The sequence below is a fragment of the Falco naumanni genome, chromosome 1, assembly GCF_017639655.2.
Source record: "Falco naumanni isolate bFalNau1 chromosome 1, bFalNau1.pat, whole genome shotgun sequence".
NCBI lineage: Eukaryota > Metazoa > Chordata > Aves > Falconiformes > Falconidae > Falco > Falco naumanni.
The window spans coordinates 69,419,403-69,436,362 of record NC_054054.1 but is presented as its reverse complement, the minus strand read 5'-3'; the positions used below and the strand labels follow the sequence as shown (position 1 = coordinate 69,436,362).

The 16,960-nt window shown below is 44.5% G+C and overlaps 1 protein-coding gene across 1 annotated transcript in view; it reads left to right on the top strand.

Moving 5' to 3' along the window:
* Positions 1-1,393: 1,393 nt before the first annotated feature.
* Positions 1,394-16,960, top strand: part of ARHGEF38 (Rho guanine nucleotide exchange factor 38) — a 39,848-nt gene continuing 24,281 nt past the window's right edge. Inside the window, exons 1-3 of the mRNA XM_040598297.1 lie at positions 1,394-1,738; positions 11,786-11,976; positions 14,443-14,566. Coding sequence (XP_040454231.1) covers positions 1,549-1,738; positions 11,786-11,976; positions 14,443-14,566 — 505 coding nt within the window. The 5' untranslated portion in view covers positions 1,394-1,548. The remainder of the gene's footprint in view (positions 1,739-11,785; positions 11,977-14,442; positions 14,567-16,960) is intronic.

The following is a 16,960-nucleotide window of genomic DNA, read 5'->3' as shown; positions in this document are numbered from 1 at the left end:
AAAACAGAATGTTTCTTAGGGAATATCAAAGACGAGGTGAGATGTAACACATGGGTTGCCTACGTAATATGTGACTTCTCTGTGCGAGCACAAAGTCTTCCCAGTATTCCCCTCGCTGCTTTTTTCCTCTGCCAGGCTGTGCTTGGGCTGGACACTTTGTGCAGCACTGGCACGGTGCTGCAATTTGACGTAGTAGATTGCTTAATAGTTTCATAACCTTTTCCTTTCACTGCTGGGTAGAAACGAGGGGCTTTGATTGAGAGGTTGCATCACAGGACCTTCTAAGAAGCCTTCTTTAAGACTTTTTAAGGAAAAATAAAAGTTGGAAACAAGGTTACACTACTACATTGCATCCACGCTTGGTTTTCACTATGCAGTCCTTTGGGGACACAGCATGGCAATGCTAAAGCAATACGCTCCTGCCAGCATATGTCAGAGGGACATTAGTTGTGTCCCCTGGCAGATGCTGTGGCAATGAGCGTGCGTGAGACTGACACCGATTAGGCTGCACCACGGGGCTCCCGCCAGGTTTGGTAGGGCAGCGAGGGCCGCAGGGGGTGGGTATCACAGCAGCGGCAGTGATTGCTACTGATGGCTGTTGGGGCTCTTCCCAGGATAAGTCTGGTCCAAGCTTAGATGCCAGCAGCTCCTGCTGTTTTAACATGAGCTTGATTAGACCGGCGCTACGGAGGAGCACTAGACAGTGCATGTGTGCCAGAGGCCATCGCTAACAGACAGGGTAATAAGATCTCTTCCAGGGGCCTATCCAGAGGTATTTCGGTGTCCACATCCTCAGCCACCAGAGCAAGGTGATCAGTTATGACAGGCTCCACAGGTCCCTGGCAGGCTTTCGTGTCGCCTCCGTGTGTAGCATAAAGCAGGACAGAACGGGCTTTGAGTCAGCTCCACGCTGCTTCCCATCGCCCAGAGCTGTTTACCTTTCCTTCTCGGCCTATTTTTGCATCGTCCTGGGGGATCGGTCCCCCTTCCAACCTGTAGATCAGGAGTTTCCAGCCCGAGGGCTGCACCTCCCAGTGAGGTCGGGAGCCTGGCAGAGCAATTCGATACACGAGCTGGGGTCCCCAGCGGGCTGCTGGTCTGGCACTTGCCCTGGGGCAGGAGAAGGCGCCAGGGTCCGGGGGTGGCTGCCCTCCCTTGCCCTTCGCCTTGCCCCCTGCTCCCCCGCCGCCCCGGGATGCGGCTCCGTGTCGGGGTGCCGGCGGGGTGCGGAGCGTGCCCTGCGCAGGGAACGGGGCCGGGGGCGGCTGCGGCTCGGGCTGGCCCTGGAACCGGCCCGCCAGGCGGGCTTGCACACGGGGCAGGTGAATGCAAACACTGCCCGGGGCGTCAGCTTCCCGGGGGTGGAGCTGCTCCGGCACAGGTGGCAGGGCTGAGCCCGGGGCCCTGCAGAGCCCGGGGTGCCCCGCTCCAAAACCAAGCCCAGAGCAACCAGCCTTCGCAAGGGCAGCAAGTTCACCTCCCTAAAAATCAACCTATTGCCCCCTCCCCCGCCACTGCCACCGCCAAGCAAGGCTGGCCGTGACGAGCATGGAGTGTCCGGGGAAGGAAGGCGCGGGGGGCAGGAGGAGGAATTTGGTGTTGCTGAGGAGCAAGCTGTACGTGGGGGAGAGGAGGAGGACGACAGAGCCCGTGGTGGAGAGCACCGCTGCTGCCGGGGACCACGGCACCTTGAGGAGGAGTCAGTCTGACAGGACAGAGTACAGCCACAAATTACAAGGTACGGGGGAAGCTTGCTTGGTGCCCTCCTGCTAGGGATGCTCTGTGCTGGGCTTGTATCCTGAACGCCTCCAGGCTGCAGCCTCGGGAGAAAGAAGGGAACGGCAGTCTCTGCCCCCATGCGCTCACAGTTCGAGTGAGCAATTGCCCCCTCTCGCCTTCAGCCCCCACTTCCAGGCTGTGAGATGTTTCCCCTAATTTTTCTAAATAATGTCATGTAGGCACGACACAAAATGCAATCTGAGGTGTTGGTGTGTTCCTGAAAAATGCATATGCAACCGGGTTTCTTCTCTTTCGTCACCAGAATGCATTTGCAACGCAAACAGTAATGTGAAAATACAGTGGCTCCATCCTATCTGTCTTTGGCGGTTGTGTCAGGTGGGGTATATGCTAAGTAATTAGAAGCATCAAGGGCAGTTTTTCAGTTAAAAATACCAGGATCTATAATGTGTTTATCCACTGCTCAGATTGTACAAGCCTGCACTGAAGTATGTCCAAATACATGTTTTGACGGATATGCTGATTCAAATGATACCTTTAAGGAGAGGGTTTCTTTTCAAATAACCAAACTGCATCTGGACCAGAAATTGGCAAAGTGTGTCAGTATTGGCCCTGTTAATCAAAACTTAAATGTGATGCCACAAATTGAGACACAGCATGAAGAATGTTTATGGCTGTTTCTGGGAGTCCTCTGGAACACAAGCTGATGAATTTCTGTGGGTTTCCAGGGTGTTGAGCAACAGGGTCCCATCACAAATACAGGGTTTGAGTATTACTATAACATAAGCTTGTGTTACTTGTAGTGATATAACTGCCTAGTGACAGTCACTCTTGTGGCAATAATCCTTTATGGGGAAATAAAATAGGAAAATACTTTGGGTGCTGTATAATGGTTCTGGTGCACTTAATTAGGAAATAACATTCCTTCAGAGAGACAATAAAAGCAGAAAGTAAAATAATAAACCTGAAAATAATAGGATTTCTATGAGGGCTGCATATGCTGAGAACAACAGAGCAGTTCATCAATTATGCTGTTCCCTCCTTATGATAGCTAATCAATAAGATGAAAAATTTTCAGTTAAGTCAGGCACATGCTGCAGGGATCTGGCAGGGGTGTTTCAGGGTACAAGCACAGATCATTATGGCTGGGCATGCAAGCTCCTGGCACATGTCCCACCGAAACAGCAGTTTTTTACTCATGAAGGGGGTCACCCAGGTCAGGTCAAGGTTATCAGAGCGATATCCAGCAAAAAGTGTGAGATCTTTCTGCCCCGTGTCAGCTGTATTTGTACTATGAACGCCTCCTGTTTAAAATCTGGAGCAAAGGAGGCGGGGAAGCCGAGGTAGTCATGGCAGAGCATGAGGTTATGTTTATGGCAGTGGTCCAAGGAGACAGTAAATCCAGCTTTACAGCTCCTGCCACCGGCTGAGACTGCCATGGCCACTTATTGCAAAGCACTGGTCTGCTATCAGCTCACTCTGCTTGCTCGTGTTTGCCCAAGGAAAACAGTGATGGGTTAACAAGGTATCTGCAGGCTTTATATTGGATTAGAAGTTGCCTGCCCTCAGAGTGAAAATACAAAGTCGGTAGAAATTCCTATGAAGTGTATTTACAGTTGCAAAAGAAAGAAATGTCTTGTGTGCCGAGGCTTGATCTGGATCAAATTTTGCTGAGCTAGATGTGCCTGAATCTGATAATGATCACGGATCCCAGTGCTAGTGTGCTACCTGCCAGCACTGATGATGCGCTATGATTGTATGCCTTTATGTTCTTCATTTTTCTCACTAGCCCTTGGATGCAAAGCAGCTTACTTCAAGGTGAGGGAAGTGGTTTTGTTTGGTTGGCACAAAGCTTTTTAGTTCTCCATTCTTGGCAAGAAAACCAAACTGTTCTGTTGGTGACATAAACGCTCTGTTGTGTATTGCCAGGTCGGGACTCTCTAATCACCCTGAAATAGTAAATGCTTTGCAGAAAGATACAAATGGTAATAATTTGCACATGCTTCTCCCATATGAATTGGAAGAAAAGCTCTGTGCATAGTTGCCCCTCCCTTCTATAGTCCTCTGTTAGTATGTTTTCTAACACACAGTCAGCAGAGCTGTGGCAGGCATTAGCACAGACAAGGATGTGTAAGACAGGGAGATGCAACAAGATCAAACCCTGCAGAGGGGAATCTCCTGTGAGTGGGGCAGGTTTCCACAGCTAAGAGTCAAAGGCTGCAGGACCCCTGTCTCTGCTAGTGGCAGGTAACCTAGGCAGAGCAGGAGGACCAAGGTGTCTTTACACCCCAGTGCCTATGTCAGCATTGCAGCATCTTTGCACAATGTGATCCATGGGTGAGACATCTCTCGAGGGCCCTTCCAGCTCTCTGTGTGAAGGGTTCCCTGAGTAGAAACCAGGCTGTTGCCACTACCCACTCCCACCCCACCCCCACCTCCACCATTTCCAGCAACTCTGAAGTATATGCTCAAAGGGTAGCTCGGTGTATTAGAAATATAGGTCCCCAAATAAAAGCTTGTGAGCAAAACCAAACCAAAACACAGAAACAAATGAGCAAGCAGCAAGGCATAAAAACTCCTGAGAATTCAGTTTCTGCCCCTGGATTTCTCTTAAGTTTTGCTGGTTTATACAGAATCAAAAATGTTTTCTGTAAAGAATGAGAAAGGGAGCCTACCACCCAGATCTCCACAGTAATCTGGCTGATTTGCTCTGTAAGTCTACAAACATAAGCACAATAGCATTGTCAAAGGTGCCAACTTCTGCAAGTCTTTTTTTACTTTAAAATTAAGGATTCATTAAAAACACAAGAAAGGATTTTCATGGTTAATTATACTAGACAGATCTATTCAATACCTTATCTGGTGTGAATGGCCATGCAACACCTCCTGGCTTTACTTGTTAAAAAAAGGAAATAAAATGCAAAAGTAACCATTATTTTCTCAAAGAGCTTTGCAAACATTAGTGCATCTGTTTCAACTCATCCTGTGAGACAAACAAATGCCTGCAGCCCCATTTTAGATAGAGGAAAATAAGGCAATTGCCATTAAATGGCAGATTTGTGATACAACCATGCAGTCATCTAGAACTCGGGTTGTAGTTGCATTCTTGGATAAGTCCAGAAATACCTTGATCAAGCCATATATATATATATATGTATATATATGTGTATATATATATATATATATTTCTTCCATAGTTTTCCATCAACTGGACAGAAGCATCAGTTTCCTAAAGAGGGAAGAGTGGGGTTAAGGAAGATATATTCACTAGCATTTGTGGTGAACACAGAAATAATATCAAGTGTCATTATAAAAGCTAAGAGAGCTCCTGTGCTATTTCTACACAACGCTCTGCTCTATGTTCACTAGAAAATCTTGCACATATGTCCTTTCAAAAGGAATGAAGAACATGCTACTGTCCTTAAGCAATGGCACAAAAAGGTATTTAGCAGGTCTGTTTTCAAGTGTATTATCTGTAGCTGTAAAAATAACTATATTAATAGCCATGTACTGCATTAATGTTGGGATCTGTCTTTGAATTAACCTAAAGCTACCACTCCATGGAGTATCTATGAATTTGGGTAAGAAGAGTTTGCTTGATGTAGTTATTGGTACGTAAATGTTTGCAAGATCAGGGCAGATTAAGATACAGCGTATCACGGGGATAGATACTATCAACCAAAAAGGGCAGCCCATGAAAAGGCATGTAAAGCATTGCCTGTTAGGGTCTGGACACATTGTTGGGTTTTGTTAATAATGGTACACCAATCCTGGTGCTTGGTGTGAAAAATGAGCTTTAGAAAATGGTGGGTTTCCAGAAGGAATTGGAGATCCCATTTGCATTGTTCAGCGAGACAATGCATGCCTTGAAAATACCCCTTGTTTTACAGATTTATTACATGTTAACTCCCTTATAACTTTAGCTGTGAATGGGTCAACTGCACTGTTAAATGATTTGCACATGCTTCAATTTAAAATACATCAGTGACATACCTGTAATAGATACAGTGATTAAAATCACACAGCTACCACAATATTATTGCTTCAGAGCTTGTATCTGAACCCCAAATTTCACGTTTTGCCCGTGTCTAATGTAGTTATGAGAAATAACCCACACCAGAAATGACACAGAAACCTGCGACGTTACACAAATTCCTGGAAAGCTGCTCTCCCTTGGTGTACAAAAGCCCAGTCAGAGGCAACTGATCCCCTTTTGCTCCACCACAAGCGGGATCCCTTCCTCCACCCCATCCTCTTCCCTGCCTGCAGAGCACACCACTTCTTCCTGCGTGGGCAGCCCATGTACGCAGCTTCTCGGCACATCCCGCCAGGAGTAAAGGTCCTCCGCGCCTCTCCCCGGTTCCTTATTTGCCTTGTGCTATGCTTGCTGATTAACTTTCTGTGGAGTACAATACAGAAAATATCCTGTTTCACTGCAAAACGTATTGATCTTTGGAGCGGCTGGTTTGCTGAGCTACAGTAAGGAGTAAAAGTCTGGATTATTTCCTGAAGTGCAGGAGATGGCCTGATGAAAATACTCCCCTGTGCCTTGCGATGAGAAATCACAATCTAACAAATACTTCTATTTTCTCCCGTGCAAATTTAGGTGTGTAGGATCTAATTCTGTTAACTTGCACTGCAATAAAGCTGGAGTTATTCCTTGAACTTACTGCAGCGGCAGCCAGGCTGGGAAGCGAGCTCACCTTTTCAGAGCAGAATCCATTTTGTGCTGCTGTGTTTGCACAGCACTTGGCACAACCAAGTCCTACCCTGTGGCTTAGGACTCTTGGGAGCTACTGCGGCACAACTAGTAACAGCAACTGGGGTAAAGGAGTGAAGAGCAGGACCCAAGGTGGTTTACAGATCCTTCTCTGAGCATATCAGCAAATGTTCTATTAATTGGGATACTCTGTGTTGTGGGTCACACAGCTCACAGATCGTACAGCTAATCTGTGCCAGATCTTGAGGTGCATGTGTCCTGGGGCAAGCGGTTCAGGTGCAGCCCTTCCTCGGTTCTTACTTTATTAATTATTAGCTCAATGCTACCGGAGTGATATATTTATATCGGTATATGACACACTGGAAAGGTTTATTTGTAAGTATTGGCACTAACAATGAGGGCATTCTTCTGTCACCCGATGATAAGTGTTCTTTCCTTTCCACTGTGGTCACATGGGATCTCTCTGTAGTTCTGTCAGCACACATATAATTAAAGCGGTCTGCTGTCAAGGAATTGAAGAAAGAACTTACGTGTTGAATCTAAATATTTTCTGTACTTTATGGAACAGAAAAATGATCAAAGATTGAATGACCTAATTGCAAGGAAGTCTCTGATGCAGATTTTATGAGCGAACCTGTTGCCCAGGAAGACTGGCGCAAGGTCATCCTGGTCCTGCAGTGTTCTCCTCCTCTGTTCAGAAAAGGGGCTTTTTGCATGTGTAACTTGTAGCCTGTGTGTAACAAACCTACTCCTGAACAATGCTGCTGTTATGCGTGCCTGTGAGTAAAAGACAAAAAGGCATTTTCCACAACCCTCACCTAATCCTTTTGCATTTCAATGCCCAGCTTGGAGTTCAGCTGTTTGCACCATATTGTTGCACTGTAGTAACTATGGTGCAAAACTATAACACCCCCCCTATGAAGTGGTCCCTTACAAGAGGAGGGGGGATCTGGATTAAAACTCCTTGTGTATCAGCTCATGTGATACACTTCTTCCACATGCAGTGGGACACTCCGTCTTTCCTCACTGCTTGTCCCATTTCAGGCTCCCTCGCTTCCAAAGATCCCAGTGTCCCTGTGCCCCGCAGCCTTCCTGGCACCCGCAGTGGAAGCAGGGGTGTAGGGGGCAAGAGCTGAGGCCACAGTGCGAGTGGAGATGTGAGGGAGGAGAGAAAAGCTCCTGCCACGGTAGCAGTCTCTGAACTTGGCTGCATGCATTTGATTCCTAAATCTAGCTGATAAAAGCTGGTGTACATTCCTGTATGTAACAGCTAGGTTACCTGAGGGTACAGGCTATCTGAGGACTTGCCTTCATACCGGAGCAACTTTATCCAGGGTGCTGTGAGACTTGGGTTTCATGTGTGAAAACACAGTAACGCTGTAATTTATCTGTTATACCTTGATAACTTATCCTTTCACTGCTCCCTTATGCCAGGCAAAATCCCCATACCTGCACAGTGCAAGTGCACAACGTGCATTCCTTTGGCATCCTCCAAATGCTGCCTAAGGAATGAAAAGGGCTGTTACTCCAACACTGACACCGCTGTGCTTGTTGCCATATTGTGCCAGTATCTTCATTCCCAGGTGGAAAGCACTGGGTGGGGAGAAACCTGGGTCCTGTCCCCAAGGACAAACCTAACATCCAACCTGAGCATCTTACCTGGAAGGAAGGATAGAGCAGGCCTCTAGGAGCTGCTCAGCCTCTAGGTGGGAAAGCCAGGGAAATCTGCATGCGTAGAGCTTGCAGACCTGCTATGGCTGCTCCTCCAGTCGCTTGCTGTGGATCCCCCGATATCTCCACCGGGCCTAGAAGAGAGCTGCTGCATTTGCATGTTGCAAGCTCTGTTCCTCCATGCTCTTGCTGCATTGCTGGATGTCTCCATCTGGGGGGTATTTTTAGACTTCGCACTTGCAAGAAGCTTTTTGTAAAATGTGTGGCTGCTTCGTCCATGTCATCACGTGGTGAACCTCTTGTTCTGTGCAACTAGAGCTGCGTACATCAATACACAGCGGGAAAACCAAAGTCATCACCTTCCTTTTCAAAGCAAAGTTCTCCAGAACTCCACTCCTGCAGATAACTGACATCACAAAACAACAATTGCAAACATTACCTTCTACTTTACATTTTTATGCCTACTAAAAGTACCTCCTACTTTTTTTTGTAAACTGGTCTTAAGATGCAGCTGTCTAATAAGCCGTTCAACAGAGTTTTTTTCTTTTTTCTAAACCTGGCGTCTCCAAGGAGGAATGAGCCAAATTCTTACTGTAACAGTTAATCCTCAGCCGTGTCTCCTCCTGCTAATCCTCTCTCCCGAACCTTTCCAGGGTTGGTACATGTTACCAGGTAGAAATGAGTCTGCTCATATTCCAGATATGCACTTGCTGTTTGTGCATTCATTAAACTTTCACTTACTCCACAAGGATTTCAGCAAGCAACTAATGTTCTCATACTGGTCAAAAGCAATCAGCTGAACATGAAATCACAGGTTTTGGCTGTAATCATCACTTCAGGATCTTGCTGTTGCATTTTATGGAGACAGACATGCCTGAAATGAAAAAGTGAAATTATTGAGTGAAGATGGAAAATCATATTAGTTTTAACAAAAGGATACATTTATTAAAAAACATGTTTTCTATAAGGAAACAGCATCTACCTGATATTTCTCACGGCTATTTCTTCCTGTTGAGAACAGTTTTTCTTTCCTGGCATTATTATCTATCATGCAATAAGGATAATAGATGAGCCCTGACATAATTCAAGAATAAAATTTGATCAGGGCGATCTAATGACATAAACTGAAAGAACAGCCTCTCGAGGGATTGCGACTTCAAGCCTGAAGTGGGATACAGTGGTTTTATTTTGCTTATATAATGCCCTCCCCTGCCACCGGTATAATAGATTAGAAAGTTCTTTGGCACAGCATCTTGTGTTTATCTTAAAATTCCATCTGATATCGTAACCATGTTGCATCTGAGACAAAACAACACTTCTGAGATCTTCCAGGACATCTGGTCCATTCTGTGCTGTCTTAGGAGTTGCCCTGAACTCTCACATACAGTCACATGCACACAAATATTTTCACACCCTACCTCAAGAAAAATGCTTGAGGGAGTGATTGATTGATTGGTTTTGGTACAGAACTGCCACAGAAATGGATTTTTCATGTGGTTCCTTGCGAATTTGTAAGTGTGGTTACATACTCTCAAGTTTTTAGAGGAAAAGTACCTGCCATTTTAGCATGTAAGCAGCAGGCAAGGTGGTCTCATTCTGCAACTTTAGCAGAAAATTGCTCAGAGGGAGCTGTGGAGTGATACTGGTACCAGTTTTGCTCTCCTCCTCATTAAAGTAAGGGCAGAATCTGTTTTGTCCAGCACACAGCACCTTTGGTGCGTGAGCTCTGCAGCAGCGTGAGCTCCTGTGCCGTCCGTGCATTCACACCAGCACAGACTCACTAGGGAAAGATTCAGCTTAAAATTCTTTCGATAGCCCAAGCCTTGCAGAGGGGAGACATCCTCATCATGTCTCCATTTTATGGTCCATGTACAGACTTGAGGACAAAATGTTCATGCCTGTGTTATACACAGACTTAAAGGCTAAAAACTCAAAGGTAAAAAGTACTTCTAAATACAAAAAAGTCTGGACAAAACCAGCACCCCCTGCCCCTGGGTTTGTTTGTGTTCCTTGTCCTCACTGGTTAAAACTCGCAGTACAGAGGCAGAGGTACAGTCCCCAAATCAGCTATTTATAACAATAACTGTGATCCTGTCGGTCTCACTAGAAAACCTGATGGGAGAAACATTAATAACAAAACTGTCCTTTCTGAGTAGCAGTGGCCAGCTTAATTGTAGAAGGGGTTAGGAATGACGATACACGGGATTCGTAACGTTTTACACATCTCAGCGGAAGACGGCTCAGAGCCCTCTCTCCTGAAAGCTGCTTGCTTCTCCCACAAGTCCAGCCCCAGGTTGTCATCTGCAGCCTGGGCCGGTGTTGCACAGGCGAGCTGCACGCTGTTCAGTGCTCACTTGAGCGCTCATGATCTTGCCCTTGACAATCAATTCAAACAACTGCAATATATTCAGTATTGGCTATTAGCAAGCAAAGCATCAGATATTTCTTACTATTGCCTCATTATACAGTACGCTTCGTACAAGAACTTGACATGAAGGCGTAGCAGTGTGATCCTCGGCAGAGATTCCTGTCCTTTGCTGCTCAGCAGTAAAAGCCCATGCTGTCAAAGCACGACCTGGGTAATGCAGCGATGAGTACAGTAATGATGTGTCCATCTTTGTTGGTACTCTGCACCATCTTGTGGCTAGCAGAAAAACACCAGAATAGCCTCTGAAATCTTCAACTTCTTTTTTTGTGTGCATGTGTTTTTTCTAATCAAAAATACAGATTGTCAGTGTACACAGATAAAAATTTGGTGCCCTTATTACAGCTGACATGGATGTCTGCAGGCTGGCTTATGAGCCAGCAGAAGGGAAGACCATTATTACAGGTAAGTAGGTTGTGTGCAGATCCTGTAGCATACACAAATTACCTATCTGTAGAAGACTCACTTGCATTTCCTTTTATTTGGAACAAATCAGATATTCTAGATCTTAAGTATGGAAAAATAGTTGAGACTGGCCTGATCCCAACGATCCAAGAAATTATTGTTATTGATCATTAAGGTTTTCCCATATTCTCCTGTAATTCCTTCGCCTCTCTCAAAGAAATCTTTTTAAACAGAAATACAGGTTTCATCATCACTGTTAGTAACACTGTCTTCATTTAAAAGTTTGTCTTCCAGTACCTGCAGCCCTCAGCCTCCCGTGAACAGGCTCGACATTACATTGTACAGAGCAAAGGTTATTCCACTGAAGTTTATTGATGGTAAACACAGCCTTTTTCTTCCACAGGAACACATTTTCTCCCATCCTCCAAATCATAATAGATGTCAGACCGAGACTGTGTTTTCAAAGGTGTAGAAGGGCATCAGCTATCCTTGAATTTCAGTGTGATGAGGATCAGACTCTCCTGTGCTCCATGGAAAATTTCTGCCCACATACATAACATCAAAGCTGGGGAGCCAGTGATGGCTTATCCCCTCACTGCCAAACGGGTGGTTTCCTTTGCCAAACCCATGTCCGCTCTTAGAGGAGGGAGATGGGATGATGCTTGGTCTGATCTGGGATTGCCATTTCTTATGCTTCTTTTCCTGCTCTCCATGGCAATTTGGGAGCTTCCAACTGGAACTGTTATGTTCCCTCATGGTTGTGCAGGGCAAGCTGCGTGAGCACATGAGATTATGATGCTCCTCACAAGTTTTCCTCTTTTAAACAGAAAAAATGGCTCCACAGGTGGGGTCCTCGACCCCTGCCGCTTCGTCGCAGGAGGATGAAGAACAAGTCAGCAGACGCATGATGGCCAAGAGGGTGAAAATCATCGCAGAACTCATGCAGACGGAGAAAGACTATATCAGCGACCTGGATCTCTGCATCAAGGAAGTGATTCAGCCCCTGAGAAACAAGCAGGTGAGCGCCGGGGGTGGAGGATGAGACAGTGACGTCAAGGTCTCAACTCACCCACATTCTGCTTGCAGATAATCTTAATGCAAGCATAAGTGTCACCGCGAGAGTCTGACTTGTGTGTGTCAGGTGCATAAAGCCTGCACCACTGGCCCAGAGCGCAGCATTGACGCTATACCCCTGCTCACGGGCTGCAATAGCAGCTTCCACCTCTCCGTACTGCTCTGTAATTATAACCCCTGGTACATGCTCTGGCAGACCTTTACTGTCGCCTCTAAAAGCAGTAAAATACAATTTAAAAAAAGTATTTCCCACAATAACAACCTGGAAGGGCATGAACCTCCCCGTCAAGGTAAATTCAAGTTGTAAAGATAACCTTATCCAGCCTTTCAGGCAGCTGTGGTGGAGAAAAGCCATGCCTGATGGACCAGTGAGCATGTCAGAAATTTGCATTCTATTCAGAAAAACGTGTTTTTAAGAAGGAAGGCTCATAAACTATTTTTCAGGCAAAAATCTTACTAGGCCAATGATACCCATGTTCTTTTCCAGCTGAGACTTCAAAGAGCACCTTTTCCTCAACACTATTTCGATTTGTAAAAGATTGTTCAGCTGAAAGCTGGGAATAGATGGTTATCCACAGAAAAATTCATGTTTGGTGGGGCCTGCAACAGTGTTCACAGAGGCTGCACTAATGATACCTGCTGCTAACAGAGAATAAAAATAATTTTAAACAGACCCTTCAACCACGTATTCTGTACGTAGAGCATCTTATGAAACTGGTGACAAAATACAGGTGCAGATGCCAAACTGTCTTTAGACGACATTGGCATTGTCTCTTTGAGAAAATGCTGTGACCAGCTGAAGCCTGTGCTGTTTATGCTCCTGCAGGACCTTTTTCCTCTCATAAAACTCTGTCAGAGTTTTCTTCCAACCCATTTTCAGAAGAGCTGGCATCTGCTGGTATAACTTTAAGGAGTTCTTGACTTCTTCGTCCTCACTTGTTCATCCACTTGGAAGTAGTCTCCACTTGACTCCCTCCCCAGCACCGAACAAGAGCATTCCCTGGTTGAACTCGCTGAGAATTTTGACAAGCGTGCTGTTATTCCTTTGCTCTTTTCCAGCCAACTGAAAACATACGTTTCATTTCTGTCCTTTGTCACTTTATTAATGTGTGTTAAGTGTCCATGCACAGCGTGGTTACAAATATTATGCAGGTATTGTGCTGGAGCGAAGGTCAGAAGTCCTGTACTAGGTCTATACAGGAAAAGTAATTTAGAGATTATAACTGTCTAACTGTCTTAATTTAATAACCTTTGCATTTTTAAAAGGCTTTCAAGAATGTTATATGGTTTTAAGGCTAGTTCTCAGATAAACTACCATATTGAAAGTTTGTAATGTGTTTAAAGAAGGATAACATTTAGAAAATTGACCTAGTGATGAATGTTTCATATTTCCAAATGGATAAAACATGTTTTAGCCCCTATAAAATAGTTATAAAGAAATTAGCTGCATTAGTACTGAAAGTATATTTCTGATTCTGTTACAAGAGCATGCAATTTGATCCTCCTGGCATCTGGTAAGCTGCTATGTAAGTCAGCAATTCTGTTTCTAATGGAGAGATTAGTTCGGAGGGTATCAATATGGGTGTCGAGATCAGTCTTGCCTTTGTTCTCAGTATTAGCACATTACTACGGGCTATCTCCAGTTGTCCCCAAGTATTAACTATTGCCCTGCTGTGTAAGGAAATAATAACTACTGCATGAAAAGTATGTGTACTGGAAACTTTTTACTTGCTCTAAAATGAGTAGGGGCATGGAACCAAATTTTCTGTTGGTGCAAATCAATGAAGTTCACTAGAGACAATGTTGTGTGCCCAGGCTCTGTAGGAAGCTCTTAGTGTTATATTAATACCCAGAATTATAAATGTATTTCTTTTAGTGAAAATTATATGATCTTGGCTGCATTTTTTGATTTATAGTACAACTAATTCAATGTGGTACCACTATCTGGAAATCTTTGTATCTGGTAGCTGACACTCGGGTGCCAAGGTCTCAGTTTATGCAGTGGCATCTGCTAGCAACTGGTAATCAAGGAATCAAGTCCACCGTCAACTGTTCTTTTCCTCAGTGGGAAAGGAAACAGACATTTTGAAGCCAGCTAAGGATCTTTTCTTTATTCAGATGATAATATTTATTTCCTTCCTAAGTAAACACTTTCAGATTAGGAATAGATCAAAATAAGGTTAAAAGCACTTGATAACATGCCCTTTGTTAACTGTGTCAACCATATTGTACTAATCTGAAAACCATACATGTGTCCTTGAAGTCACAAGAAGGATGTTTATATGAGGTTTTGCAGAAGTGGTGCTTCCTGGAGTGTTGAACACTCAGGGCATAGCATGAGAAGGTCTGTAATACACAGTGTCCTTCTTTATCCTTTGTCAGTAGCTGCTTAATATTTGTATTCCAATAGATTGCTCACTTTGACGTGGATGGCTTGTTTAGCAACATTGAATTGGTCCATCAAGTATCAGCCAAACTGCTGTCACTGTTGGAAGAAGCCACGACAGATGTGGAACCACCCATGCAAATAATCGGTACGTTTACTGTCCTCTTGAGTTCTACAAAGCTACGTGAAAGAATAAACATAACGCTCACCTGTCCTCTGCCCTCATCAGACTTAACTAGTACCACTCCCAGAGGCCAACATGCTACAAGCTGTCCATGACACAGGAAGAATGACATGTGAAACCTCTCCATTTGCTCTATGTACTCGTATGATTATGATGCTCTTTTTCCCATCCATCTGGATGTTGAGGGAGAGGAAGGAAGGAGAGAGTGAGTTTAGCACGAGTGAAAACTGCAGCACTGAGTGATGCCACATACTGATAATATCCTTTTAATCCAGTTTGATATTGCCTAACTGTTCACGCTTCCACCATCTCTTACACTGCATACTCATAATTGTGCCATTCAAGAAAAGCATTAAAAATGACTGGAATAATAAGCATGTCACAACCTCACCCCACCCCAAACATTGTAAATGTGCATCTAATGGGGATACAATTAATGTAAGAGGTGATTAAATGTGCTTAACAGGTACATGGTCAGTAAAGGCAGGAAAGCTGTAATTGGCAAGAAGTTTGCAGGAATCTGTCCAGGAATGTCTGTAGGGATCATGGGTATTTTCAGCAAACAGGTTGACCCTGGATATGTCACAGCAGTGACATTTTCTGCAGATCAGGCCGTGAATGTTAAGGCTGTGATCTATTCACTTGACATCCTGGCATAGCTTGAGAGATTTAAGAAGTTACTAGTCATCAGCTCTCTCATAACTGCCTCTTCAGTGCAGAGGTAGTAGGTAATCCACCTTAAGGGATAAGGTGAGAAGTCTCAATTTGCTTCAGTGCAAATGATTCTCAGAGGACAGAGAGGTTCTTTCCTCCCTAAACTGGCCACATACCACAGGTAATGTTACAGAAAAGGATCCCTCTTTTCACAAATAATGGGGTAAAAACTTACCAGTTGCTGTTAGACTAAGAAACATGATATTCAAACATATGAGGCTTGGGAAAAGTATTAATCCTGGTATGTCTCAGTCTGGTTTGCCAAGGCAACAGCTTAACACAGTTTGATGTGACTGTGTTGTTTGGCGATATTTCAATAAAAGTGCATCATCATGAGTCATACCCTTAATAAGCAATGTTCTATTCTAGCAGGAAGTGCCTTTCTCACAGCCAAGACAATCATCCTTTTAGTTCCCTGCCATATCCAGAAGTAAAGACACAATTTCATCCATCTAGTAGGGTATATTTCTGCAGAATCAGACAAAGAACCATGAAAACGTACGAGATTGTGGATCACAGAGTTGGCTAACTGCTGGCAGGGAGAAAGATGACAAATAAGGTGTGAGACATTCTTCCAAAGGCTCAGGCAAAAGCAGGGAGAATAATTGCATCACTATAAGCAATAAGTTAGTCATCCTCTAAACGTACATCAAAGTGATAGTTTTGTTTTCAGGATCTTCATAATCAGTGTAAAAGTTGTCAAAGCCGGTCTATAGAAAAAAGCAGGCTGGGAATGTTTAACACACCCATCATACTCTATCATGTTTATGGTATTTAAACACCTTTCATTGAAATATCTTACTTTGGAAGGCAACCCAGTCATGGTGAGGTTGAGGAGAACTGCTAATTCACTGGTTTGCAACCAAAACAATATGGTTGTTCGTATTCATGTCTTATTTTAGTCTATGTTCTCCACACTTTATGCTATGTCCACATTGACGAGTAGTAATGTCCAATAGGAGCAGACGTTTAGAGTGAAACACTTGCTGCTAACGACCTGGTACCATTTCAAGAGGTCTTACTTCAGACTGGCTGTAGTCTGCTCCTGTGGACTGAGAGATGCCCTTTATGGTTGCACTGCGTAAGATGTGCTCTGAGAGTGTGTCTTCTGGTAATTACCATCCTCAAAGGGACCTAGTTTGTATATCTGTCACTGCTCCACCACACAGCCAAGGCATGTGAAATGCTTTGAGACTACTGAGACTGGCTTCAAAAGCCCTGTCCTAAACTCAGCTAAAATGCTAATGTAGACGTACCTCCTGTGGTGCTTGGTCTTCTGATGCTAAATGCCACTGAGGTTAAATACCTTGTCTATTTCTCTCCTGTATTTTTTCTCTTCTCTGTTCTGGATACTGTACATGGAGGAATATGAAGACTTAGTAACCTTACCCCGGCTTTAGCTATTTCGACCCCTTCTTCCTCCCCCTCCCACTGCTGTCCACACGGGAAGCACCACTGAAAGCCACAGGGAGAAACTGTTTCTGCTGCTCAAGCCTTCCTCCTAGGATTGTCTCCTTGAGACTGATGACCACCACACTTAAGAAGAGGCATCAGGCAGATTGGCATCTGTCAGAGTGCACAAAAGACTGTATTTTTAAAGCTGTGCCCAAATACAACGTGGTTTTGGTCCATAAAGCAAGCTCC